The following is a 25,715-nucleotide window of genomic DNA, read 5'->3' on the forward strand; positions in this document are numbered from 1 at the left end:
CGATTTGTATCCTATTTCCCTTCAAAAATAAATTTGGCTTTGACCAATGACGCCCCATTTGATATGTCCAAATCTTGAGAATTCATCATCAATCAAGAGAACCAAGGGTAATCAGACTCCAGACACCCCGAACGAGTCCGGTCGCCCATGGGAAACCGATCAGATGTTATTTCTTAGAAGTATAAAGACGGTGAGCCGTAGTCTCCGGAAAGTCGCCGTAAAGGCTGAATCTTTTCCGCTGCAACTCGACGATAAACTACATCATGAGCAAGACAACGGAGTATATCCAGACAGTCAACTATTCGACCAAGACCGAGAGTACAATCCTAGGCCTTGTGGAACGCGCTGTGACTACGCTCCAACAAGGCACGAGCAGTGCCGGTTTGTTGGATGGCATTGGTGGGTCACGTGTTCTTCAATTGAGTACGGCATCTGCTCTCACACTGGCATACGTTTGCAAACTCTACAGCAAAAAAGTGTGTCCTCAATCTTCTGAACAAGATTGCAAGGGGCCAGTTGCGTGTTGAATTTGAAGGCGAGTCCTGGGATTTCGGGAGCAGGTATACACTTCACCGCGTCGATGGACCTCCCCGCCAGCTGTCTGCAACAATTAAGTTGCTCAAGAGTGGCGTCTGGACTCGGCTTTTCCTACATGCCGACTTCGGATTCGCTGGTGCGCCGCGAACTCAAATTTATGTACACCTGTTTCTCAGACTGAAGTATCGGATCCGACAGATGCGTTCCTTTTGGATGAAGTTGAGGTAGACAGCTTAAACGATCTCTTTAGGGTGCGTTGTGCCACGTGCATTCTAATTCAGCGATTCACTAATCATGTAATCCTTTTTGGAAAGATTTTTATTTTGAATCGGAAAATACTAAATGAAATGGCAACATCTGTCTCGCCCTTCATTCGAGCACTCAGCTATGTGTGCGCACTTTTGAACTAAGCAAATTTTGCTTTTACTAACGCACTGTAGTGCTAATTCAAGACTTGCAAATAAAATCACTGGCAGTCGTAGCAACATCTCGTGAGCAATCTGTTAAAAGGGCCTTGCAAATTCTAACACTGGACTTACAAGTGCGCATTATGATCTTCCTACGGAAGTATTCAATGCGTTTCTCTCGCGTGACCTCACGTATGTTCACTGTGTTTGAATGTTTGTCACATTACTGATTGCTATGCATACAACAATAGCTACAGCTGTGCAATATTCGACGAAGAGGCTAAGGGCGAGGTTGGAGATCTTGTGGAGGATCGGCCCATTGCACCTCCCCAAGGTTCTCTTGATGAGCCGAGAGTCATATCCGCCGACGACCTGGAACGAGGACAGTTGGCGAAGCTCCGGCTGATTGCTGATCGCGCCCGAATAAAACCTGGTTCACGTGTCCTGGAGATCGGGTGCGGATGGGGCAGCTTTGCTATGCTTGCCGCACGCGAGTACGGTGCACAAGTAGACACTATTACAATCTCACAAGAACAGTTACATGATGTGAAACGTCGAATTGAAGCTGCGGGTCTTACTCATGCTATCAATGTGCATTATTTGGACTATCGAAACATGCCTCCTGCGTTTCACCATGCTTTTGACGCCGTTGTATCAATCGGTGTCATGGAACATGGTGAGACATTTGTTGATTTCCTTAAACTAGAACTCAACTTGAAATATGCAAACTCAGTTGGCATCGAGTTCATGACGGGATGGTTCAAGTCGATGAGCTGGGCGATGAAAGAAGAAGGATCGTTTAAAGTTTTCACGATGAGCACAGTTCCGGATACTAGATGGAATCTTTACGCAACGTTCGTTGATTCCTTATTCTGCTGGTAACTTGCTAAATTAACAACCTTATTATATATAGAGAGGTTGACTTCGTCCGCAAATATATCTATCCGTACGTTCTGGCCGGTTTCGTACCATGCTTGGTATCTTACTAAGGCGTTACTGTTAAGCGGCGGACAATTATCGTCCGTACACACACTCGTTACCAGCATTCGTGACGCCGGTTTAAATGTAAATAGTATCGAGGATATTGGCCCTCGTAAGTCCTCTACCTGTCATTATGTGCAAGTACCCAAAAGTGTTGAGCATATCAATCGAAACCTGACCAGATTACGCTCGTACCCTACGTGAATGGAGTTACCGTTTCCAACGGAACTTCGACAGTCACATAGGACCGGCCATGATGAACCACTTCCCAACTCTGACTATGGCTGAACTGGAGATTTTTAGACGCAAGTTTATTTGTAAGAATTATTTATCCGCCAATCGGATAACTAGGCCATAACTTGACTGATATTATACACCTTTAAGATTATTTTGCATACAGTGAGGCGGGGTTTGCAATGCGGAGCATCAGCGATCAAGTATTCGTGGTGACTAGAGAGGCAAGTACCAAATTGAATCTGGCCCACTGCCACCCTAAGGCTGATACCTATCTCAAAGGCAAATTTGAATCTTTGATCATTCAAGTCGACCCTATTTGGATGGATGGCCGGAAAGAAGAGGTCTCCTTAAGCCAGAAGAATCTCAACGGCCAGTGGTATGGAAGCTCACGGACTTCGCGGAAGGATGATATGCGTGGATATGATCACATTCTTGCTTCTCGTCCTTGATATACGTTTGAAACATCCATAACGGCAATGCTCAAGTTCAAACTAATGAAATGGAATAAATCGTAGTATACAATAGAAAGAATAACGCAGTGGAACATCTTTTGGTTCCTCAGCTTGTGATTACCGGTCCTTTGAAACTTAAATCCTTATTGAATTGGTGCCCCCTTTCTTTACATGCGGGTTTGCGACGGAACCACCGAAAGGAGGATGATACGAGTGGTCTAGAGAAGTGTGAGTTACCCCACATCATAGTATCAGGAATGGAACCTCCATTGTTAGTCGGAACTGCAAGAATCTGCGGGAATTGGATGGTGTGTGCGGCGTCTATCGGGCTTTGCTTCATTTCATACCATTCCGGCGCCTGATTGCTCATGTTCGGGATCACTACTTAATAAAGAAGCCTATGAGGGTCAGCAGGTTTCCACTTAGCAAACGCGTATCATACAGTGAGTGTACTTTATTCACTACGGCTAACAGATAGAACATTCAAGATCAACACAAGCGTGGAGCAGAACCAAAACATTACGTCGAGACGTTGATCCACGGCATTAAGTCATGTAATAGGAACTATAACTGCGGTCGGATCTCATAGTGCGGCCTTAATCTCACTCCTATTCGACGCTGAGAACTTCTTTAGAACCTCAAAGATCTCATCCGCAGTTGCGTCTGGCGCTTGTTGAACGGCCAGATGTCCAACATCACGGACGTATGACACCGAAGTAGGATAACACCCTAGATCCTTATCCGTGTGAACACTTTGCAGTTCCCCAGGACTGTACCGTAATAGCGTCAGTGATATGAAAAATTTCACGCTCGGGAAATGTACCTGATGTCTGGGGTATCACCAAATATCACATGCACAGGCATCTTGCGAGTAAGCTCAGCGTACTCTTTAAGTGCACGGTAGACAAGCTCTTCATCACGGTAACACGCCTGACAGACGGACGAGATCAATCATTTGTACTAAGAAAACCAAGAAAGAGATCAAACATACAGCTTCCTGACGTTTTGTGAGAGCTGTTGTTATACCTTTGAAGCAATAAGGTTCGGCGTAGCGAGCAGCAGGATGTGTTCGCAATGCATAACGCTTTTTGCCAAGTAATTCAATATTGAGCGGTCTGAGTTCAACTGGGTAAAGATACTCACGGAGAATAACTCAAATATCCTGGGGTCCCACTGACTGTAAACTGGGTTCGATTTGAACTCTTTCATGGCAGATTTGTGACTCGTCCAGACGTCCTTGCGAGTCCAAGCGAGATATGTGAGTGCTTTTGACATTTCGAATCTGCCGGGAATATCCGGCCGAGAAACCGCAGCCTCAATGCAGATGAGACGCTCAAAGTGCAACGACGGTGCCATGTTGACAAGCATAACCCTACGATGAATCAGGACATCAGCGACTTTCTTGTTTTACAAACTTACATAGCTGCTGCGCCCATGGAATGTCCGACGCCTACGAGGCGACGCTTTGAGAAATCAATTTTGGCTCCGCGTTCCTCACCAGCTGTGAGGAACTCCATCGCAGCCCGTGAATATATGCTATTGCTCCCTATACACTATGAGTCTGTGCAATCTCGTCAAGTATATTTATGATTTACAAGTGTCTCCATATACCCTTTCCAAGACCTCTTCATTCAGTACGGCGGATTCACCATGATTTGGACTTTCAATGGAGAAAATATCTCCAATTTGCAACGAACTCTTAGCATCCTGGGTCTCTTGGAGTCTACTCAGGAGGCGTTGCAGTAATGGCTCCCAAGTTTCTATGAATTAGTTAGAACTGTAGTTGTCTATCATGTGCTCCAGCGTCCCAGTGTTCTTCTTTTGGACTTGAGCATAACTGCATAACTACGTGCCTTTGAAAAATCCGGTTGCGTGAAAGCAAACTAATGTAATCGCGTGTGGACTACTTGAGAGCTTGAAGGGTGGATTCGGAACATAACGTTTCGCAAGAACCTTAAGATCAAATGAAGGGGTTGAGTCGACCAGAAAAGTCTCACTAGAGAGGGTTGGCGTCGAAGAGGAGTCCATGGGAGTTCAACAGTACTGCTCGGCGGTAACAAGTCTGACCGACCGACATCATTGCTAGTAATAGATCGTAACGCAACAAGTTTTCCGTTATGCGGATGGGGAAGGAGTGACAGAGGTCGCGAAATCAGCAACTTCAAACTCCGACAAAAAGTTCGCGTTGTTATTTGAAATTTTGCCACGAACCTCTTCTAATGTTCCTGCTCAGCTTTGACGGAAAAGCAATGTGTGCAAATACTTGGCCGCATGACTCCTGCGTGTTCTTCAGATGCAATCAGGACGTCAACGCTCTCGCCCTTCAGTAATATATCCAACAGTTTCAGCTACTCACGATGCTCTCTACATTAGTCTCTGGGAAATTCAGTCACAATCACTTCTAGTCGCCTGTGATATCCTCTTCCTTCACTTCCAGAGGCTTTTAGACAATAACTCTGCATAATTCATGTCGTCTGAGGCCAAGAAAGACTCAATCCGTGAGGAAGTCTATACAACTGATGACTCCGAAACTGCGTACCAAATACCTGACGGTGGAGTCAAGGCTTGTCTATCCCTAGTTGGCCAGTCAGTCTATCCAAGATGCGCATTAGATTACTCCTAACATCCTCTTAAGGTGGCTCGTCCTGTTCGCCACCTTCGGCTACCTCTACTCATTCGGAGTATACGAAGGTTTTCTTGTTACTCTCAATTTACTTACATGCAGCTCACTCGTCCTCAGATTATTATACTCGGATCTATCTAACTAACCACGACCCGAGTGACATTAGGTACTTTCAACATCCGGTATCAGATCTTCTCGACTGAATATTCTACAGTTGGATTGGCAGTTTTCAGTTCATGATGCCCTTCCTGGTTGGTCTTTTGTCTGGGAAGCTCTTCGATGTTGGGTATTTCTATGTTCTGGAGATATTGGGTTCCATCATATTTGTATTCTCGTGTGTACTCTTGTTCTGCTCCGCATGCCGTTGCATTCTTACCATTCGGTAGGCTGTTCATGCTCTCTTTGGCGAAACCAAACCAGTACTATCAGGTCAGCCGTATAATTTAACTCTCGTCTTACAATGTTTTAACCTAAACCATTCAGGTTTTCCTGAGCCAAGCAGTAGGGATGGGGATAGGGCTTGGCTTGACGTTCATTCCGACGGTTGGTCTAACTGCACATCATTGGAGACGATGGCGTGGACTAGCTGCAGGTATAGCGTTGTCCGGAAGCTCTTGTGGGGCTATAGCTATACCAATCAGTGTGTTCATTGCTTGACACGCATTTACTTAATACTCATATCATACATACACAGTGCTGAAGTAAGTTTTATCGAGAGTTCACGGAATCATGGTATATGCAAGCAAAATGGACGTGATGGCTGACATATCCTTTTCGGCTTGTTCGTGAAGCCGCCTCTTTCAGACAAGGAGTTTTTCTGAATCAGTTAGATCAAGTGCATATGTGGTCCTGGCTTGTCTTGTGGTCGGCGTTGCATTAATGCGTACAAGGCTTCCAGGTCGGTCGTCGTCTGGACCTCCTCCGAACGTGAAAGCCTGGTTTATGGAAGGGCCGTACCTGAATGCCATGATAGCGTAAGGTTTACTTTCCTGCGAGTGTTTGTGATACCTACGATTCTTTATACATCAAGCGGTCTCTTCGCTAGCTTCGGATTCTACTTTCCTGTGATATACTTACAATTATACGCTGTGCAGCACAGCGTCGATCTTACTCTCGCATTCTACTCAGTGAGTTGAACGATCTTTTTTCTATTCAGCAGGCGTTGATACTGTGCGTTTCCTTAGCTAGCAATCGTGAATGGATGCGGTGCGATAGGGCGAGTAGTAGGAAACTTCTTGTCTGACTTGTATGGGCCCTTCAATCTTTTGGTGATTACATCGTTGAGTGCAGCTGCTACCATATGGGCGATTCTTGGAGTGTCAGTGATCCTTAATCGTACAAATAACTTTCACTGCTGATGTATGTCTGTTATAGAAACGATCGAGCGTCTCTGATAGTTGTCAGCATCCTGTATGGTATATTTTCTGGAGCCTGGCTTTCTCTAGTCGTGGCCTCTCTCGCGTTTCTTTCGAAGACACCTAAGGAAGTGGGGTGAGGCTTTATTCTCCCATTCTCAAGGAGAACCCTTTAATTAATTGTACGTTTAGAGCTCGAACAGGTATTGGAATCGCATTCAGCAGCTTTGGTACCCTTGGTGCCGCTCCCGCTCAAGGCGCTCTTCTCACGTCACAGTTCTTCTGGATTAGGCCTATCGCCTTTTCTGGGGTAAGTTTAATTAGGTTTTTGATATACCCAGGCCTGACTACTTTCTTGGACATATTTCCATGTTGTGCAGACTGTTATGATAGCAGCGGCAGGGGTTTTCTTCGTCTCAAGGACGCTGCTCGTAAAGGAGAGAGGTACTCAGAAGGTCTAGCCTTTCGAGAATATCATATTGTTGGTGTACCGGATGAAATTGTTCGCATATCATCCTGAGCCTCGGCTGTCGTGGATAACTCCATATTTCCATCCGTAACTTTGTAGTGTGAACTTTCTTTACCAGAAATTGGTACCGTGAACCAATGTAAGTGACCTTAGAGAATCTAGAGTCTTGAGTGCGCTGCATTCCAGGCGCGATGTTACGTTCGGATGCGACAGCATTAAAATGCTGTGAAAGCCCTGGAGAGAAAAAGGTACATGTATATCTATTCAACAGGGAAAGTTAGAAGGCTTACTACGCGGAGGAACGATCCACATGTGTATCAAAGAACTAGGTCACGGAAAGGCTATCATATAGCCCCATATTGTCTATACAAGTGGGCCATGAGGATCCGCGAAAAGATAAACGGGAGGCTATAGAGCTGAAAGGAACCGAGTAGATTTAGAAGTTAGAAATATCGGTCTGGTGGAACTTTGGAAGGCAAGAGTTCGAGATAGGATTCGTATGAGAACGACGTGTACCCGTTGGTTTACCATATCGGATATTCTACGTGTTTCGCAATTCGATAAGCACATTTCTGATGTTTGAAGAAAAAGTGTTGAAATTGTGCCCATTCCTTTAGGTTTATATCACGTGATTTTTAGACTCGAAATTGGCAAGCAGAACTTTCATATTAGATTTTTCATCTTCAGCTCAATTTATCAAAAACACACGCTGACACTCAGTTACAGCTCATTACTGAAAAGCTCATTGGAGATATGACACGACTTAAATTCCGATAACTGCTAAAAAGCAATGTCACGATATTACTATCTGCTTAAGACTGCTTTTACTACAGTCAAAAACTGCTCCTTTAAACACAACCGTTCCTTTAAACAGACTGTAATATCTTACTCAAATCTTAATATTATTTTATGAAAATTTAATACAAGGTATTACTATATGACCCGAATGTATATATAAGATTTGAGAGAAATTGAGCAAGAAATAAAATTAAGAAAAATCAGACAGGTAAAGAATTTAGTAAAATTGTCCTGTAGTAAACTTTGCAAATTTTCTGGTGATATTTCTATTAATCCAATCAAGTTGAAACTTTGCATATATGATTATTAGTATCCAAAATATACAATTCTGCAGTTTTTATTTTAATACACTGAGTTGTACAATTTATTAAAAGTAAACATTAAGAAAAGTCAAGAAAGCGTGACAGAAAGAGAAATGATCGACACAATGATGTAATTTGCCAAACCTTTGTGTGAGAATCGTGTCAGAGCATTTGCCATACCCTTGCTAATAAATTAGTGTTTTTTTACTCTTTTTTTTCTGCTTGCTCACTCTCTATTCTGCTTAGTACACTATAGTCAAGCATGCTAAGTTTAAATCTCTAAAAAAAGGGAGGAATTGGAGGAAAGGGAGAGGAATATGAGTCAAGCACATTAGGAAAAAGCTACATTACTTATAATGTATTATAGACTTTGTAAAGTATAATGTAAGTATTGTATATATATTGTAATAAAATTATAAAGATCTTACAGTTATTTGCAATATATATACAATACTTATATTACTTTTACAAAGTCCACAATGTATTACTATGAATCTGACTTTTTCCTAATACAGTTGAGGCTTATTAGTTGGACTAAAAAAAGTCCCAGAGAGAGTGTCTAGGACTAAGAGGAGTGGCTAGTATGTTTAAAGGGGTTACAGTTGGAACATTAAGGAATAGGGCAGCTGGAATAAAGTCTATCCTAGAGTTTAATACTTTAAAATGCTGTTTAATGAAGGAGGACAATCAGACACTGACAGAACTTATTTGGATCTCTTCTAATCAAAGCTGCCTATTCAGTCATAATGATATTGAAAGGGCAGCTAATTAACTCCTTAAGGCATGATATGGTACAAGTTACAAGCCTGTAGGACCTACATTTGTTTAGAGATTCCTAGAGTATTATTATACTAAGCTAAAAACTTACTAGAGTTCTCATCTTAATACACAATAAGTAAATAGTCTAAATCTAACAGCTGTTAGTAAATGGTTTAACATTCTGGAGGAGGAAACTGTAAGATCTTTATAATTTTATTACAATATATATACAATACTTACATTATACTTTACAAAGTCTACAATGCATTATAAGCAATGTGACTTTTTCCTGATAGAGTCACAGGAGTGAATAGAAATAAGCTAGCAGCTTTCAAGAGGAGGAAATTTTGTACAGAGAGAGACAGGGGCCCAGGAGGAGTTGGTAGGATAGTTGGAGCGTGCCAGCGTGACAAGAGTCACAGTCTGTTCAAAGGAGTGCTTTTTGTGACATTTCCCTCATTTTTTCTTGCCTCTCTATTAATTTTTTGGGGCACTCTATGCCTGTATAATTTTTACATAGCATACTAATCATAGTCTAGAATGTATATAATAGAAAAAAACAAGAAAAGTTTTGTATAAAAAATTATGCAGAGGGTTCAAAAGGTTGTGTTTAAAGGACCGGTGAATGCCTGTACTTCAAGTCTACTTGGTCACATGCTAGATCAGTGTTTCTGGTGATTAGTAAGCTATGCATAGTTCGAAGCGCCCTCGCATTGTCACAGCTCGCTCTTCGATCAATAAAGTGAATGTGCGTCTATCTTTCGATCGTGATCCCGACATATGGTTCCTAAGCCTGCACCTGATTAGTCTGAGTTGACACTTTATTCCCTGAGCTACTCGTCTGCCACGTAGACTGATCATGCCCTCTTTTCTAGCCGACCTCGCAAAGCTCCTCCCAGACTTTCAAGTCCGATGGAACAAGTTCTGTGCTGCTCATGAAGGAGAGGCATCGGATCTTTGGCGGAAAAAACTGGATGACGACATTCTATGTATTGACCGAGATTGGCGAGAGATCGCCTTCAACCTGTTTGATTTCTTGCTTTCCGATTTAAACCTCTCCCCTGTGCCGGATCGCGCATATAGGAGACGACTAGACTCAATACTTTATCCGGTGAGTACGCATTAATCGTTCCCAGCAATCCACTAACTCTATCAAGTTCCAAATTTATTATGGTTGCATATTTCTTCAATCCGGAGACGTACAGACTAAGGATTCTGAACCAATCGAAGTAGCTTGTAAGCTCCCTCCGATTCGAACATTAACCCATCAGTGTTTTCAACCACATACGTTTTAGATGGTTTTGAAGGATTCTTTGCTGCAGAATTGCCTTGGTCCGCGGATGAAATCGTTGAATCGCTAGCAAAAGAGAAGGCTTTGAGGAAAGTTGTCTCTCAAAGATCTGCTTCTATTATCAGGGTATGTACTACCAGCCTCAAAGAAACGAGGGATGATTCGTTGATCTCTTTCTGGAATAGACTTCTAGATCAGTATTATGCCGAATCTTTATGCAATGCTTGGAAAAAGCAGATGAACACGATTTCGCACGCATGCTATTTATATGCATGAACTCACCTACGCGCTCCCCCATACTAAAAATGCACGATAGCGATTTACAACATGTCATGAGCATTGTTCAATTAGTAGGCCTATGATCCATTCCATCAAGGTTAGAGCTATAGTTTACAATTTCTGAAGCTAGTTGACAGAGAAGTTACCAACTATCGATCTCTCAGGCTGGTGCTTTTTGATCTAGTCAACAGACGAGGAGTTCTGCCGGATAGCATCCGAATTTCGGACGGTATCACTTGGGAAGCCTCTTATTCCGCATTTCCACACCATATTAGCGGTGGTTACGCTGATATTTTTCTCGGTCATCTGGGCGGGAAGAAAGTGGCACTTAAGAGAATAAGGGCAAATCGGAAAGATTTATTCGAGGTTTGCACCCTGGTACAAATTTCCCTATACTGGTTTATTTACGAGCCTGTCTTCAAAGGCTCAACTTAAAGTGGCTATAATTTGGCGTCAATTGAGACACAGGAACGTTCTTCCGTTCATCGGAGTTTGTGATAATTTAATGACTGAGGTAAACCTTTTGGTCTCACCATGGATGGACAATGGGGACTTGTCAACGTTTATGAAGAAATATGAGGAAGGTGGTCGTTATGTTGACGGAATTGATTTTGTACGTACTTTTTCGTCTAGACTAATTCCTAAGGTTTAATATACTTGACGTCCTTTGTTATTTGTCAATGCAAGATCCGGCAAATAGCATCTGGACTGGAATATCTGCATAGTCAGGACCCCCAGATCCTTCATTGTGACTTGCGAGCTGTGGGTGGCCAGTAGTGACGTTCTTGTTATGTGACTAAAGGAATGTTTAGGGAAATATTGTTGTCAACGAGAAGCTCGAATTGCTCATTATCGACTTTGGCGTTGCAAATTATAGTCAAATAAAGAGTCAGAAGATGAGCGACCCCAATTCAGCTGGCACGTTGCATTGGATGGCTCCTGAGCTTTTTGATCCGCCACCAGGATCAAAGGCTACTACCGGATCTTCAAAGAGCGACGTTTATGCATATGCTATGACGTGTTTTGAAGTATGTTTATTGTTGTTATGACTCAACAGTGAACAAATCTAAGGACAAGACCAGATCTTTTCTGGAACAATGCCATTCAGCGAGCTGCCGAGACCTGTTGCTGTCATGCATCAAGTATTGAATGGAAAAAGGCCTCGCCGACCGCGAGGCAATGCGGACATGAGAGGTCTGAATGATTACGTCTGGAGTCTTATTGAAGCCTGTTGGTCGCATGAAACGACAAAACGACCAAGTATGACTGATGTCCTCCGATCATTGGACAAGATGGAGAACCATTCCGTATTGATTGTGAGTATCATGCTGCACCGTGTCGTATCCTGGCAGATATGCGTCTAAATAGGATTTTCATATTGACCAACTAATGCAGGAACCTGCAATGCCTCCTGTCTTGATCACTGATGGTTTGCAGGACAGAGACGGTGATTCAGAAATCCCAACCAGTTCATTGCGGAGATGGATTAGCAACTTGGCAGTCAACATTGCGAACTTTCACACCCACTTTCCCTCACGTTCCACGTCTGCCTGGGGTGATAGCGGATGCTCTGAGCACTCTGACGACAGTGACACCACTCAGCTTGACCAGACTTCAGAGTTGAATGTTAATAATGGAGTGACACAAAACTTTTTGGCAGTCCCACAACCTGTCAGAAAGCTGACTTACTCTGAGGTTACAAGACGCAAAGGCCCACAAACCTGAATAGGAAGCTGCAGGAGGACATTACTGTACCTAGTAGATTCTGATTGAACTAGAAGTCTAGTTTGTACTGAAGGAGGGTTATTTTCAAAAGTAGAGTAATACTGTATTAATGAAAGTTTTAGAGGGAAGATATTGTTTTTCGACAGCAGCGTACATGTATAGATCAGTACAACATTTTGAATTTTTGACTGCATGGGAGGTATGTATCGGATGCATTCAAGACCGATGATCATATTGCCTAACCTCGTGAACTCTTGCAGCAACACCTTTTATCATTTAAGACTAGGGCGACCATTTGTGTCTTGCAACAGAAGAACATTTGCCCGGAAAAGGCGTGTGCAAAGACATGCTCATATGCATTTCAAATCCTTGGATTGTTTTATTACGATCCTCCTCTCAACATGAATGTCTCCGTGGGTCTCCAGTTTTCGCGGCTCAGAACTGCAGTACCTCTGAAAGTGACAACTAAGCGAGAAAATAATATGGGCGATGGATTGCTGGAAATTCCTAATTAATTGTGCTTTGTCCAATTAAGATCCTTTCACTCAATGAATATTACAAGACAGAGGCATCAAGGAATCAAATGCATTTATTAACAAGTAAAATAGTGGTGACAAAAATTATGAATGACAGTTGGATTTATCGAAACAAGTCGAATAAATGAAAAAAAGGGGGGATCAACGGTACCCTAAGCTACCGATGTTTGACAGTACCGTAATAAATAGTACTCAGGTAGGATACCTCTAAATAGCGTTCGCAATCCTTCTAATCTTGGCCATGTCTGACTAGTGTCTCAGAGTTCGTCAAGCGGGGCCGAATGGTACACTTGAATGGCGGGGGATGGCTGCAGAACTTATTAGCCCAATCATTACTTTGAGACGCAATAAACGAGCGACATACCGCACGCTGTGCTCGCTGAGTTGTCTATCAATAGGGATCTCTACGCCATTCTCGTCGACAGCAGGAGTCAACTTGAATGCGTAAAATATCGAGACTATGGTGATCCAGATAGTGTTCTCGGCGATGTCCTTTCCAGGGCAGGCTCTGCATGAATTAAATGAGTTTGCACTCAAAACTCGTGCAAGGCGCTTTTTCCTCTTACCGTCGACCAAAACCGAACGCAGGTCCACGAGGATCAGGCTGAGGGGTGCGGCCTTCGCCTTTCAAGAAGCGGTCTGGATTGAATGTCTCAGGGTCGGGGTAGACTGCTGGATCGTGCAGCATTGCCCTGCGATTGATTTGTAAACAATGGATGCACACCGGCGCAGTGTGTAAAGATCCTCACCAAGCATTTGCAACGATTGTACTGCCTTCGGGAAGGAAATACCCGTTGTACTCGTCGTCCTGGGTTAGACAATGCGGTACGCCTGTAAAAATGGACCCATTAGACATTACTGGGTTTGAATATACGACGAAGGCCGACTTACCGACTGGTGTTGTTGCTCCCCATCTATTCCAATACAACAATCTTAGTCAATACTGTTAGATAATGGTCCGATAACATCTGCACTGTACCTGAATGCCTCCATAATGATGCACTGGATGTAAGGCAGACTTTCGCGATCGGTGAAATCAGGTAGTCGATTCTTTCCAATGACAGTATCAAGTTCGGCCTGTGCTCTCGCCTGAATGACAGGATCAAGAACTAATGCAATCATGGCGCTCATGAGAGCCGACAGTGTCTAGAATATGGCGGGATTTTGAGTTAAAAGATTCAATATCTTGAATTGTGTGCATACCGTATCGAAGCCAGCTACCAGCAAACATATTAGACCATGCACTACAAGCAAGACCATTTCCTCTCACCTGAATAGACGTTCGCACCGGTATCTCTTACACCTTCTTCATCCGCGAAGTTTGTTTCTTCCAATAAAGTCGACGTATAACATGGGCGAGCGATTCCTTTTGCCTGTGGTCGACGTTAATCGCAGCGTTCTCAAGTTAAATGTAATGGACAGACCATCTTTTCTTTTACATACTCGAATGCGACGTTACGCATTGCAGCTAGATCTTCCCGCGTCCCAGGGGGAAGGCGTTTGAATCCAGTTCCGGGGAACCAGTCTGGGATGAAGCGCACTATAAATGTGGGACATCAGAGGGGAAAGTAACCATCGGGTTAACAGAGCACGTACGAAGTGGGAATAAGTCGACAAGGTGTGCACCAACAGCACCAGCCGCCGCAATAGTTTTACCTCCTTTGGAGGCGATTTGTAGGAATTTATCGTCCGTAGACTTGACCTCGTGCCCGAAGACAATCTCCATGATGATTGCTCCCGCCATTCTAAATGAAAAGAGAATCGTCAAATCTTGAAGCATGTTCAGAAGGTGAGCTACATACCGCTCGATATGCCGTTTATAGTTATCTGGATCTTCTAGGATATCGTTTATCATTCGGCGTGCCTCTTTTAGTTGTATGTGATAATAATCCGGAAGGAGGGGCTTCGCAAAGTATCGTTGCAGGTACCTGCGGTGTCGCCTGAAGGTCTCTCCATATGTGACGAGAGGAAGTGCCCAATTCCATCCAATTCTATGTATAACAAGCCGGTTAGGGCACTGGATGGAGGGGTATCAAGGCAATCGCGTACACGTTACCAGCCATAGGAACCCATGGGCGACTTGAATAAATAGCGCTTCGCTTGTCCAGCAAGTCATGCGCGACGGTCGCGGAGTTGATGACAATGACCGATTTTTGCAGAACTTTGAAATATATGATATCACCTACGTTTTCAGACGTCAGCTGGGATTATAAGGTCGCTGATTCTTCTAAATACTTACCATATTTCTTCTTTCCCCACTCAGCATAGACCTTCCAAGCGGCTTCGCTCGGAACATCCAGCAAGTTTCCAATAATGGGGAGAGGCCTAGGGCCCGGGGGAAGACGCTTCGCGTTCAGTCTCGAGCGAATTTCGTAGACGAGGAGGGCGGCCAGAGGCGCGAGCGCATAGTAGTAAGCAACCCACATCTTGAAAGGGGGTAAGTGGATGGGGAAGCGGGGAGTCTGCGTGCTATATGAGCCCTCTATGAGTTTCAGATAACTAATAAGGGTGTATCAAACATAACTCACCTAAGGAGAAGAGATTGAATCATTCAACGAAGTCATTGTCCGATCTCCGACGTTGCGGGACGCGTTTGACCATTTCTCATATTCGGAGCACTTGATCCGCATGTCAAATTGGCCGCCATGCATTCATCTGCGCCAACCATTGATCCATATCTTGTCATAAACCGATGAAAGGGACCGGGACAGGTCAGGGACACATTGAAATGCGCGCGCAGTCCGGCTCAGCCGAGCGGGACGGAGGATAAGTCTATGCAACGTCTGTTAGAGATCATCAGAACGATCAAGGGAGTACCACGCTCGATACACACTCCTGCAGTTTGATATTTGTTGACTATGCTGTGTTGTGGCTCGGAGAAAAGGTGAATCAAACTCGCTTACTCGCTTTTGGTAATCGGAGCTCGCCGATCACGGGATGGTTCCAAAATCGGAAATCGCGAACCGTAGCATTTCCTTTGTTCTTCATGTCGTCACTCGTACATGTGAAGTTTTTCTGCATGCAACCAATTCAGCTAGCGTGCAGTGATCAAAGCTTCAAGGCACCAGAAAGCGGATTATGACTGAAACGGTGGCTTTGTCATATTCCGTCGACCAAAATTGGAGGTGTAATCATGAATCAAGTATTGCTATCTTTTTTTATTCCTACTGGAAGCGTGCTTGTGGCTCACTTCAGGTTACCGTACACACCGATTTCCCACTCAATCCCGCAGTAGTCAGGCTTCCTGATGCGATACTCCATCGATATTTGTTGTTAGGTTAGGCCAGGGATTGCATCGTTCCGACTTGGTGGAATGTCACCCTCGCTCACACTTCCCGAGGCCAACAATCCCCGGAATTTGCAATGCCACCAGGGACATCTACGTACGTACATTCCTCCAACGTAATTTTAACTGCGTGCCTGTCGAATCTTCAGTTAGCTTTTGAACCCTAGTTCGAGTTATCTACTTATGAATATCTCTTTTGATACACCTCAGTTTCCGAGGTCATAGTAAGCGCGAAGCCTCATCGCCGAAGCCCGCTAAACAACTACTCTAAGTGGAGCCGTTGCGGAACCAGATAATTGAGCGCAAGTGACGGAGGACCGGCAAATCAAGAGGCCTGATCCATCAGCACTAGTACAAGGACATGTTGCATTCTTTGGAGGATAATGGCACTCGCGAGATGCCGTGGCTCCACACATACGGCTTCTCGCAAACAAGTGGCATTAGGCATTTGCTAGAGTGTAGACCAAAAGGAGTGTATTGCATTCTTGCTTCAATCGAATTGCTTCCGAACGTTTATTCTTATCCAGGCACAATGATATAGAAGTTAGAATTCCGGCAGTATAACTTCTATGATTTCCATTACTTACAAAGTTACGTTAGTAACTTAGGCAAGTTGCGAGCAAAAACCCTCGTATCCCCTAAAGAAAAATGCATTGAAAGTAAAGATTAATGGATATGATGGTAGGAGGGCATGGCCGATTTCGGGGAAGGGTGGCTTATTGTGAGAAAATTCTGTGATTTTATTTGTTCTGTCAATAATTCGAGGGGAAAGGGCAGGATAGGCATCTCTTTACTCTATCAAACCTTGATTTGGAACTCTCAGCTCAAATATCCATGATGCATCGCGTATCTTCGTATCGATCTACTGCGAGTGGCACTGTACAACGTTTCTTGCTCATGGACACTTTTTCATACATGTCAGAAAAAGAGCCAGAAGCCAGAAATGACCCTAACTGGGGCAGCGCTCGAAATTCGTGGGAAGTGGCTCATTCCGCTGAGGCGGCCTTTCGGAACCTCGGATGTATTACAGCTGTACAACGGACTCCAATAGAGCTGTCAAACGTGTTGCACTCCGATAGTCTGATGGCAAGGATATGCGGTATGTTATGTTATCAAACATCTATCCTATGAAACTTCCATTGAACACGGATACCGATTTTCACCGTGCTTGCCCGCCATGTGGTGTAGCAGTAGTTCTGAACCATTTCCCGACAAAGACGAGCATCGCATCACTGACTAACTTGTGCCTTTACCTTCGTCTTCACTAAATGACAGGATTATTGTGTTTCAAGTAAGCTCTTTCTGATGTCATCATAAGCAACTTACACTCTTATCATTGATGATGCCGATCGGTTCTCGTAACCCGCCGGCGTCGCGACCGCTCCCCAACGGATTGTCGATTCAATTAATTATAAATTTCCTTGTGTGCATTTGAAATTTCCCACCAAGCCGGCTCGGTCATCCCGGTCCGCAGCATATCCTAAGTGATGCTACGCTTATTGGTACTAGAAGTTTTCCTTCATAGGAAGGTTTTTATTCCGGGAAAGGGTTTTCAGCCCAGCTGTGCTCCGCCATGTATAGTTTATTTTTGTTTGTTTTTCTTTTCTATATCAATGGCAACTACACGGACATCATTTCATTAAATTGAAAATCCATGTATTCAACGGATGTAGACCGCGCCACGACCATTCAACTCTTCCAATATCAGTGCGGTTCCAGATTGCCTATCGCCAATCAAATGAAGCGATAGCATTCAGCCGTGCAGTCAGAACACAGCAAGGAACAATAGGCCTCGTATCACAGGGAAAGGGATTCGGGACGCCAGAGCGCCCGCCGTCATCCACCGTTTCATGACTTATGTGCGGGCTCGTAGGGTCTCCTTCATCTTTATTTTTTATGACATGTATTAGTACAAGAGCATGTGTATTGCAACCCCTGCATCAGAAAAATTCTTTGCATTTTTGGTGATCGGTCTGTCTTTGGTTTGATGAATAGCTCGGCCTCGGCTATGGCTACGTTTGTCCATGACGCTGAACAGTAGGACATAGGGTCTTGCGCGATGTCCTGCAGGATCATTGAGAGGGATAACTATTATGATATTAGACCCGTTTTCTTTTTTGGATTCAAGGTTTATCAATATAATCCATGTAGAACTGGCGAAAAGATGTCTGCATTTAACCAAGTAATATACTAATCTACTACAGCATTAAATAAGAATTAACGCTCGCAAACATTTAGAGTATCATTCTTCTACATATTAGCGACAGCTTTTTCAACCATAGGTAGTACCTCCGGGTAACGAGGAGAAAGCTTGCATTGGAATGACGCAGGTCCACTGAACAAGAGTCGACGTAATGACCTTAGTTAATCAAGCTACGAGCATTGCAAAAAGAGCACGTACACTGTGACTCCGGCATCGATAACTTCTGTCAAAGACGGGGTAATCTCATTGCCTTGAGCGTCTCGAGCTTTCTCGATGTTGAAAGCCCACAGGAATTGGGCAAAGTTGATGAAGAGAGATTGCTGCGCGAAATAAACCCCGACACATGTCCTAACAATAAGGGTCGATACGAAGTTAAGTGAACAGATTATCAGACAGCGAGAAATGGTTTACAGACCTTCTACCGAATCCGAATGAACTGTGACCTAAAGAGTGAGTATCTCCAGGAATGACTGGCTTCGTCCCAGTTTCATCAAGGAATCGTTCAGGGATGAACTCTTCTGGATCCGTGTAAAGTGCGGGGTCTCTGTGGGGTAAGTATTAGACCAGAAGAAAATAAAATTAGTGTTTAGCTGCGACAGACCTGTCGATGGCCCTAAGTACCGAATCGTCGAGTAAGTACTGGGCTGATCAAGACAAACTCAAAAACAGGACATTACCATATGTTCGAGATAACGGTTGCGCCTAGAAAAAGGATTAAGTGTCATTTCTCCTCATATTCGTAAGAAACATACCTTTAGGAATGAAGTAACCTTCGTACCAATCGTCCTCAGCAACGCGTCTCGGAATACCTATGGAGTAGTACATAAGTTGTTGATTGTGGAATGCAAATGAGTGACCAATACTTGCCCATGGGTCCCGCGGGCCTCCAACGAAGTAGTTCTCTTACAAGAGCACCGACATAAGGGAGATTTGGTCTGTCTTCAAATGTTGGGAGGCGGTCTCGACCGATCACCGTGTCTATCTCGTGTTGCGCCTTTTTCAATACTCTAGGGTAATGAATCATTGCAATCAGAAAGTTTTGAAGGGAAGCAGAAGTCGTCTCGGCGCCTGCGGAGCTGTTGCGAATGAAAGTGAGTTATACATACAAAGGAATAGAGGATACAGTACTTACAACATAATACCAGCGAGCCAGGCACCCTCCTTTTTAGAGAGCTCGTTTTTATTCTCCCCTTCGACAAGAGCAGTTACAAAGCAATATGGAGCCTCTCCCTTCTCCTGGAAAGGTATACACCATCAAACCCCATTCAGAATATGAAAGTTGAGAGATATTTACCATTTTCTTCTCTACTTCCGAATTGAAACCTTCAAACATTGCAGACTCACGTTTATGCCACGCAAGACAGTCTCGCTTCCACTTGGACATCCACAACGGGAAATGGTTTATGAAAGGGAAGGTGTCAACCATACTGCATCCAGGAATGCATGCGTTGGAAAGATGCTCAGTGTGGTCGTGGATTCGCTTGACCAAGGGAAGGTATTCGTCAGTGATGCGAGGCCATCCGTATGTTGCAGTAAGGATATTTGATGCAGTTGACCTGAAAGACATTGTCAGCACTGGTTAGAAATTGTGCAATGCTACAGACCTCTTGAGACTATCCTCCCAAATTTCCGGCTTGCAGAGTATGTCGCGCAGGAGGCGAGTAGACTCCTTCTCCTGCATCGGTATGAACTGCTCTGCTGCTCGGGGCCCGAATACTTCTTTAGTTACACGACGGCACCGACGGAAGCTGTAATTTTCGGTAAGCCCAAGCGACGTGAGAACGCAGAGGATGATTTTACAGATCGCCATAGGGAATGAAGGAGAGCATAATGTTATCACATAGGAGTTCTCCGGCCTTGATGAAGCGCGGTCGGTGACTATAGTTCAAGCTACGACGTTCTATTGTTTCTGGCAGTCAGAGAGCCTCGTGATAGATACAATGCTTCAGGCACTTACCCAGGAGCTCAAAGGCAGACTTGTGATCGTTCAAGACAATCACAGGATGGCCGGCAGCATTGAACGATACGACAGGACCTGAATATCCGCATGCCTTGTGAATATACCCTGTAACAATGCAAAGTAGAGTAGCCTACCATATTTCTTAGTGTACTCAGCAAAACGAATCCAAGGAAGTGAGGTCGGCATCTGTAGTACATTTCCCAGAAGTGGGATGCCAGTAGGACCAGGCGGCATTTTTCGCCTTAGGAGGTAGGCTCTGACAGTCGAGTGCACGACCCATGCCAGGACAACAAGTGAGAAGATTGTGAGGTTCGAGAAGGGGAGGTTGAGGACCGCCATGATCGAATGAAGATAGGTAGGACTGCCTTGAGAAGACACCAGATGAAAAGCAGAATATAAGCATCCTGATTATCGAGCAGTGCATTTTCACTAGATTGATCGAGGCTGTCATGTCGGATGATAGCATAACGAGTGGGTGTGTCGCGACAGCATTGAAACGACAGGAAATTGCAAGGGCCGAGGATCCCTGAATCCCTGATACCGCTCCATAAGCGAGCATTAAACCATTAAATTCAGAAAAGGGATGGGCATACCTAAACGGATCATCCATCAACGGATCGGGATGAATTACGATATCGGAGGCAATTTCTAGATCGGATCGTTGGGGCCGATCTTCCCGCATTTTCCGCCGGTCACGTTCAAAGCCGTGACATGTTATTATTCTGCATTTGCAATTTGATTTCTCTCCAAATTCCATCATCAACGGACATTTGGTTAGAAGCTATGCGACTTGCGCCCGTGGCTCGGATGATACACCACTCATTGGACGAGCGAATGCATGGTGTGACGAGAGAATCACGCCTCCGAGCAATAGGGTACCTCCATTCATTACCGGACGAGGAGTTCCCCCCATAGGATCCTGTGAGCTCTGACAGTCTTCACTATCAAGACATGTCTCCCGAACCCTCCATCGTTGTGCAGACGTCGAACATTGAGATGGACTCTGTGAATGAAAGCCCTCCTCCACAAGGTCCGCCTGCTCACTCCAGTAATCTCGCTGAGATGTCGAACGTCCGGCGGGCTATTCTCCTCGCGATCTTCTGTCTCGCGCTTTTTGTGGATGCATTCATGACGAGCGCCATGATTATCTGTCTTGACAGCGTAAGCCAATGTGAATTTCTATGCCAATGTGCCCATGTCCTGACTTCGTGCTAACAGATCGGTTCTGACTTCAATCAATCTACATCCATCCTTTCATGGGTGCTAACGGCTTACAGCCTGACATTTGGCTCTTTCCTTCTCCTTGTAAGTATTGATAATATTGGACGTATGTATGCTTGACGCTTTGGAAAGGCTGGCCGTATCTCGGATATTTATCACCCCAAACCAGTCTTTATTGCAGGATTCTATCTTATTGGATTCCTTGGAATAGGAGCTGGCTTTGTTAAGAACATTATCGGACTCATCATCATCCGTGCCATTCAAGGCATAGGAGCAGCGATGACGATACCCTCGGCAACCGCAATGCTCACCGCGACGTATCCTGCACCCAAAGCTCAAGGAATAGCTCTAACACTGTGAGAGAATGTCTGTCCCGCAGCAGGCAAGGCGGGATCCGCTAATGTAACATTAGGTTTGCCGCAGCAGGAACCCTTGGGCTCTGTCTGGGTTTCGTGCTTGGGGGTATTATTGTGCAACTCGCGTCGTGGCACTGGGTGGTATGGGTAGTCCCCATGGTCACAGTTCCGCTTTCAACAATATCAATTTTCCTTATTCCCGGGAAGCGGGATAGGGACGGACATAAGGACAAAAAGATGGACATCCCCGGCGTCCTCGTTCTGACCGGTAAGAGTCACTGAAAGGCTGCAGACGCACATTTTCATCGGAAGCATTTTAGGTTCAATAATCCTCCTTATCTTCGCGCTCTCTCAGGCACCCGATTCAGGATGGGGAACAGCACGGGTGCTGGCCCCCCTGATTGTCTCTGTTTTCATGATGGTCGCATTCTTCATCTGGCAGACTCGCCTGCATGAAGAACATGCTTTAATTCCGCCAAAGATGTGGTTCATTCCGAACTTCCTGGTTTATATTTTTGTGTCGTTCTGCACTCAAATATACCTTACGGGCCCGATTCTGGTCTTCAGCGAGTACTGGCCGGTAGCATATGGGTGGAACCCATTGACAATTGGTTTACATGTGTATGCATCACTCTCCTGAGCCATTTATGGAACTCAGTCTAACTGCGATCACAGGTTACCGATGGGGTTGACCTCCACAATTGTTTGCGTTGTTCTCCCACGCCAAATTCTTGCGCTTCCCCCTCGAGTCGCCCTAATCGGAGCAAACTCCATGGCAGGCGTCTTCTCCATCCTAATGGCATTTGCGTCATCTAGAGAGCGGTATTGGAGCCTCGTTTTTCCGTCAATGATTCTTATCACAGTTGGTTCCTCCGCTGCTTACATGATCTCCAAGTTAGTTTTGGCTGTTTCTATCGACGCGGTCTTGTTCTTTAACCGATACCATCCTATACAGTGTTGGGATTATTACCTCTGTCCCTCCGGACAAAGTTGGTGTTGCCGCAGCAATTTTCAGTGCTGCTCAACAAGTCGGTGGGGCAATCAATGTCGCTATAATTACAACTATTCTCGTCCAGGTCTCAAACGATCATCCATTCCCGTCTTACAAGGGACCCTCTTCGGCGATGTGGTTTATCGTTGCTCTGGGCTTGGCACAAACAATCATGGTCATCATTTTCTTGAGGCCACGTACGACTCCGATGCTGCAGAAGTCCGAGTCTTCCGATACCACAGTTGGAGAAATCCAGATGCAAGCAAAGAAGGTAGAGGCTTGAATAGTTCACCCAATGACTGTGATAGTACAAGGAACGGAATGAATAGATCTCTTTTTTCTATTGAAATCGTATAGCCTCAGAACCGGATGGTGCAGAATGAGTGATTAAAAGACCCTGAATTTGTCGACTTGCAAGCAGTTTTGAAAATGATTTAAGTGGTGACTTCGGTCGAGCCTGCCTGTGGTGGTTTACGTTTGCTGTGATGACTACGTCAACACGAGGTCAAATTACTAAAGGCCGTATGAGATGAGTGTTCAACTGAATTATTACAAAGTGGGTGAGTTTAACGCCGAACTCTAAAGAAAGAAGATCGAGGCATCCACGCTCAGTGTCGTAGTAACAATTTGTTTTTTATATATTGCTAGGTCAAGCATGCTCGCTCTCACATCGAGAAGGACAATGGCCTTAGCTGGAATGGAGAATATGAAGACTTTATTTACATTAATTAACTATATATCTTGACTTCATTGTTCTACAATGACTATTCTACGTAAAAGGCTCTGCAACGTATATTACCAAGGCGTAATGTCTGGTTAAGAAATTTTTCTATCCTTCTAAACTTAATAAAATTATGCCTTAACCTCCAGTGCTTCGACGAGCGGGATAATAACATTCTCTCGACGAAGAGCTGGGTCCTGTGCAGGTGGGATGACTTTCGGGAGGAGTGGGACCAAACGCGTCTTCTGGTATTCGAGACCTTTGCTACCGAAGTATCGGCCGCTTTCGAAGTTCCAGCAGTCGTTGCAACGAGGCCAGTTGGCAAGTCCGTAGAGGTACTGCTGGACCTGACGGTCCATTTCAGGTCCCCATGAGGGAACCCGTTTCAGTCCATCCAAGAACTTCCTCTCAACCTCCTTGTGATATTCGACGACCCATTTCATGGCACCCTCCAAGTCGGTGTTAAACTCGTGCATTGCCACGGTGAGGATATTGTGCCGGTCGTCGCCGGTAGCCTGCTCCTTGTTGTAAGAGGCAATGTCCTGATAGTTTTGATAAGAATCATCACATCGAAAGTGTAGGACGTAAAGAGACTAACATTGTCCAAGATAATCAAGTCGGCGATGTGGACGGCCAGCTCCGTCATAACAGGGTGGTAAAAGACCTCGTCGGTCAAGTTGAGGTCGAGTTCCATAGGAACGTACGAAGGTCGTGCACCGATATTTTCTCGACGGTTTTCGAGATAAGTAGCAATGGTTCGAACCGAGTTGTTGTCACGATCGGCTGCTTGATTAACAACAGACTCGAGATAGTCGGTGAAGGCTTCCATCATGTGCTTCTGGGAGGTCGGACTCGAAGTTTTGATCGCCAATGCCCAGAATCTAGTCAAACGTTTACCACATATTATCCAGTGTAAGATTGATTTAACTTACTGTCGAGCAACTTCGCCTAGGATGATTTCACCTTCTGGGCGAGGCTTATGGGGGTATTTCATGGCGTCGATAACGACGTCTACCATTTCACGAACGACGTGAGCCGGCTCGACGTCGGTGTACTCGTCAACGAGGAAGAACACATTCATTAAGTCGCAGCCAGTTCGGAGATGCTCTGTTTGATCATTAGGAGTACTCGAACTACATGCTATGTTAAAAACATACCCCTTGATACCCAAGGATATGCCAGAGAAGCAAGTCGCGCTGCAGGTATTATATCGATGAGCATTATGCGCAAGTCAAGGCAGCGAATCGTACTGACCGAAGTCGCACTTGTCGAACGCATATTGGGACCGAGTGGAGAACGCCTTGAAGCTGTGGAACCAAGCGTTTGACTCTGCCTTTACTTCCTCGTAGTGCGGGTTAATTGCACGAGGCCAAGGCCAGTCGGCCATAGTCTCAGGAAGGTAGAGCATCTTGACTTCGTTCGACATGGCTGGCTAACTGTGTTCTGACTGGTAGTGGAGGGATAACGATTCGTTGACTCGAGCAGGGTTTTTATACCTTAATTCCCATTTCTCGATTTTTCATTGCTATCTGTGCAAACACATTTCATTGGACCAACATGGCAAGTCCTTGTTGCTTGACGCACGTTACAGGTATTGATCAGATTTTGCGATAGCATCGGATTGCGCACCAATGTGGCTTCTTCCGACACTCCGAACGGTGAAAAGAGGGTGACAGGTAGAGTAAATGCACCGAGATAGAGGCGCAGCATCAATGTGGCACAGCAAGGTACTCGTCAATATCTAACAAAGATGATACGCGCTAATAGGCAATCGTTCCGGAGACCACAGACAGGACTGTGACATGCAAACTCGTAGGGGTCGCCAAGAATAGCGCGAGGCCTCCGCAATTCAGCGCGCATGCTTGCCTCCGTGTGAGCCGCAAGGGTCGACCTGCACAGGTCGTTACGTCTGTACGCTTCGTTTGATGACCCCTTGGTAATTTAATACAAACGTAGCAGCAAGCCCTTTCGCGACGAAAAAAGGATTAACGGCTCCGATCCGGAATATGGAATGAAACCGGTTGCAATTTAAACGAAACTGCCTTTCTGGACTCATAAGAGCCGTTCTCACGCCCGTGCTTTTTAGATGCTCCCACAAGATATTCACTCAAGATTGATTCTGGCGCCAGCCGCTGGTGGTCCGGAATCTCCATTGGTTTTGTGTACAGGAAAATTATTATTGCCTATCTCTTATGGCTAAGTCATATCTGGTATACTTATGAAATT

At 44.8% G+C, this 25,715-nt stretch overlaps 9 protein-coding genes across 9 annotated transcripts; 4 read left to right on the plus strand and 5 right to left on the minus strand.

Moving 5' to 3' along the window:
• Positions 1-472: 472 nt before the first annotated feature.
• Positions 473-2,611, plus strand: FOMMEDRAFT_112426 (S-adenosyl-L-methionine-dependent methyltransferase; the record flags this gene model as incomplete). The annotated part of the gene is made up of 11 exons (XM_007269503.1): positions 473-673; positions 736-788; positions 852-928; positions 978-1,028; positions 1,080-1,136; positions 1,196-1,620; positions 1,678-1,798; positions 1,858-1,890; positions 1,949-2,037; positions 2,108-2,242; positions 2,310-2,611. Exons 3-11 carry the CDS (start codon positions 885-887, stop codon positions 2,609-2,611), a joined length of 1,257 nt encoding a protein of 418 aa, XP_007269565.1. The 5' UTR covers positions 473-673; positions 736-788; positions 852-884.
• A 138-nt stretch (positions 2,612-2,749) lies between these two features.
• Positions 2,750-2,984, minus strand: FOMMEDRAFT_159717 (uncharacterized protein; the record flags this gene model as incomplete). The annotated part of the gene is made up of 2 exons (XM_007269504.1): positions 2,750-2,832; positions 2,879-2,984. 2 exons carry the CDS (start codon positions 2,982-2,984, stop codon positions 2,750-2,752), a joined length of 189 nt encoding a protein of 62 aa, XP_007269566.1.
• A 94-nt stretch (positions 2,985-3,078) lies between these two features.
• On the minus strand, positions 3,079-4,653 carry FOMMEDRAFT_22550 (alpha/beta-hydrolase). Its single transcript, XM_007269505.1, has 7 exons — positions 4,468-4,653; positions 4,210-4,374; positions 4,034-4,160; positions 3,758-3,986; positions 3,606-3,698; positions 3,438-3,544; positions 3,079-3,384 (listed from the first exon to the last, which is right to left on the minus strand). Exons 1-7 carry the CDS (start codon positions 4,640-4,642, stop codon positions 3,198-3,200), a joined length of 1,083 nt encoding a protein of 360 aa, XP_007269567.1. The 5' UTR covers positions 4,643-4,653; the 3' UTR covers positions 3,079-3,197.
• Positions 4,654-5,081: 428 nt separating this feature from the next.
• Positions 5,082-7,053, plus strand: FOMMEDRAFT_159719 (MFS general substrate transporter; the record flags this gene model as incomplete). Its single annotated transcript, XM_007269506.1, has 12 exons — positions 5,082-5,200; positions 5,250-5,305; positions 5,355-5,403; positions 5,452-5,571; positions 5,624-5,666; positions 5,721-5,877; positions 5,932-5,938; positions 6,136-6,364; positions 6,422-6,555; positions 6,612-6,728; positions 6,785-6,902; positions 6,973-7,053. The coding sequence occupies 12 exons, from the start codon at positions 5,082-5,084 to the stop codon at positions 7,051-7,053; spliced, it is 1,230 nt and encodes a 409-aa protein (XP_007269568.1).
• A 3,879-nt stretch (positions 7,054-10,932) lies between these two features.
• Positions 10,933-11,854, plus strand: FOMMEDRAFT_91758 (kinase-like protein; the record flags this gene model as incomplete). The annotated part of the gene is made up of 4 exons (XM_007269507.1): positions 10,933-11,107; positions 11,191-11,252; positions 11,303-11,518; positions 11,573-11,854. Coding segments are annotated over 4 exons (735 nt in total), but the record flags the coding sequence as incomplete, so codon positions are not given.
• Positions 11,855-12,827: 973 nt separating this feature from the next.
• FOMMEDRAFT_148430 (cytochrome P450) lies at positions 12,828-15,177 on the minus strand (the record flags this gene model as incomplete). Its single annotated transcript, XM_007269508.1, has 13 exons — positions 12,828-13,059; positions 13,116-13,259; positions 13,318-13,443; positions 13,501-13,582; positions 13,643-13,665; positions 13,731-13,897; positions 13,955-13,968; positions 14,022-14,124; positions 14,176-14,291; positions 14,348-14,496; positions 14,554-14,742; positions 14,801-14,933; positions 14,991-15,177. 13 exons carry the CDS (start codon positions 15,175-15,177, stop codon positions 12,981-12,983), a joined length of 1,512 nt encoding a protein of 503 aa, XP_007269570.1. The 3' UTR covers positions 12,828-12,980.
• A 2,766-nt stretch (positions 15,178-17,943) lies between these two features.
• Positions 17,944-20,566, minus strand: FOMMEDRAFT_148431 (cytochrome P450; the record flags this gene model as incomplete). Its single annotated transcript, XM_007269509.1, has 14 exons — positions 20,335-20,566; positions 20,198-20,305; positions 20,041-20,140; positions 19,845-19,988; positions 19,535-19,796; positions 19,373-19,476; positions 19,108-19,316; positions 18,993-19,049; positions 18,918-18,942; positions 18,842-18,853; positions 18,656-18,784; positions 18,439-18,588; positions 18,292-18,372; positions 17,944-18,205 (listed from the first exon to the last, which is right to left on the minus strand). Exons 1-14 carry the CDS (start codon positions 20,537-20,539, stop codon positions 17,944-17,946), a joined length of 1,848 nt encoding a protein of 615 aa, XP_007269571.1. The 5' UTR covers positions 20,540-20,566.
• Positions 20,567-21,262: 696 nt separating this feature from the next.
• On the plus strand, positions 21,263-23,051 carry FOMMEDRAFT_91790 (MFS general substrate transporter; the record flags this gene model as incomplete). The annotated part of the gene is made up of 7 exons (XM_007269510.1): positions 21,263-21,361; positions 21,419-21,505; positions 21,554-21,777; positions 21,834-22,045; positions 22,098-22,398; positions 22,453-22,671; positions 22,733-23,051. 7 exons carry the CDS (start codon positions 21,263-21,265, stop codon positions 23,049-23,051), a joined length of 1,461 nt encoding a protein of 486 aa, XP_007269572.1.
• Positions 23,052-23,553: 502 nt separating this feature from the next.
• FOMMEDRAFT_112446 (terpenoid synthase) lies at positions 23,554-24,915 on the minus strand (the record flags this gene model as incomplete). Its single annotated transcript, XM_007269511.1, has 4 exons — positions 23,554-24,031; positions 24,088-24,370; positions 24,422-24,596; positions 24,744-24,915. 4 exons carry the CDS (start codon positions 24,913-24,915, stop codon positions 23,621-23,623), a joined length of 1,041 nt encoding a protein of 346 aa, XP_007269573.1. The 3' UTR covers positions 23,554-23,620.
• Between the last annotated feature and the right edge of the window lie 800 nt (positions 24,916-25,715).

Source organism: Fomitiporia mediterranea (genome assembly GCF_000271605.1).
Source record: "Fomitiporia mediterranea MF3/22 unplaced genomic scaffold FOMMEscaffold_10, whole genome shotgun sequence".
Taxonomy (NCBI): Eukaryota; Fungi; Basidiomycota; class Agaricomycetes; order Hymenochaetales; family Hymenochaetaceae; genus Fomitiporia; species Fomitiporia mediterranea.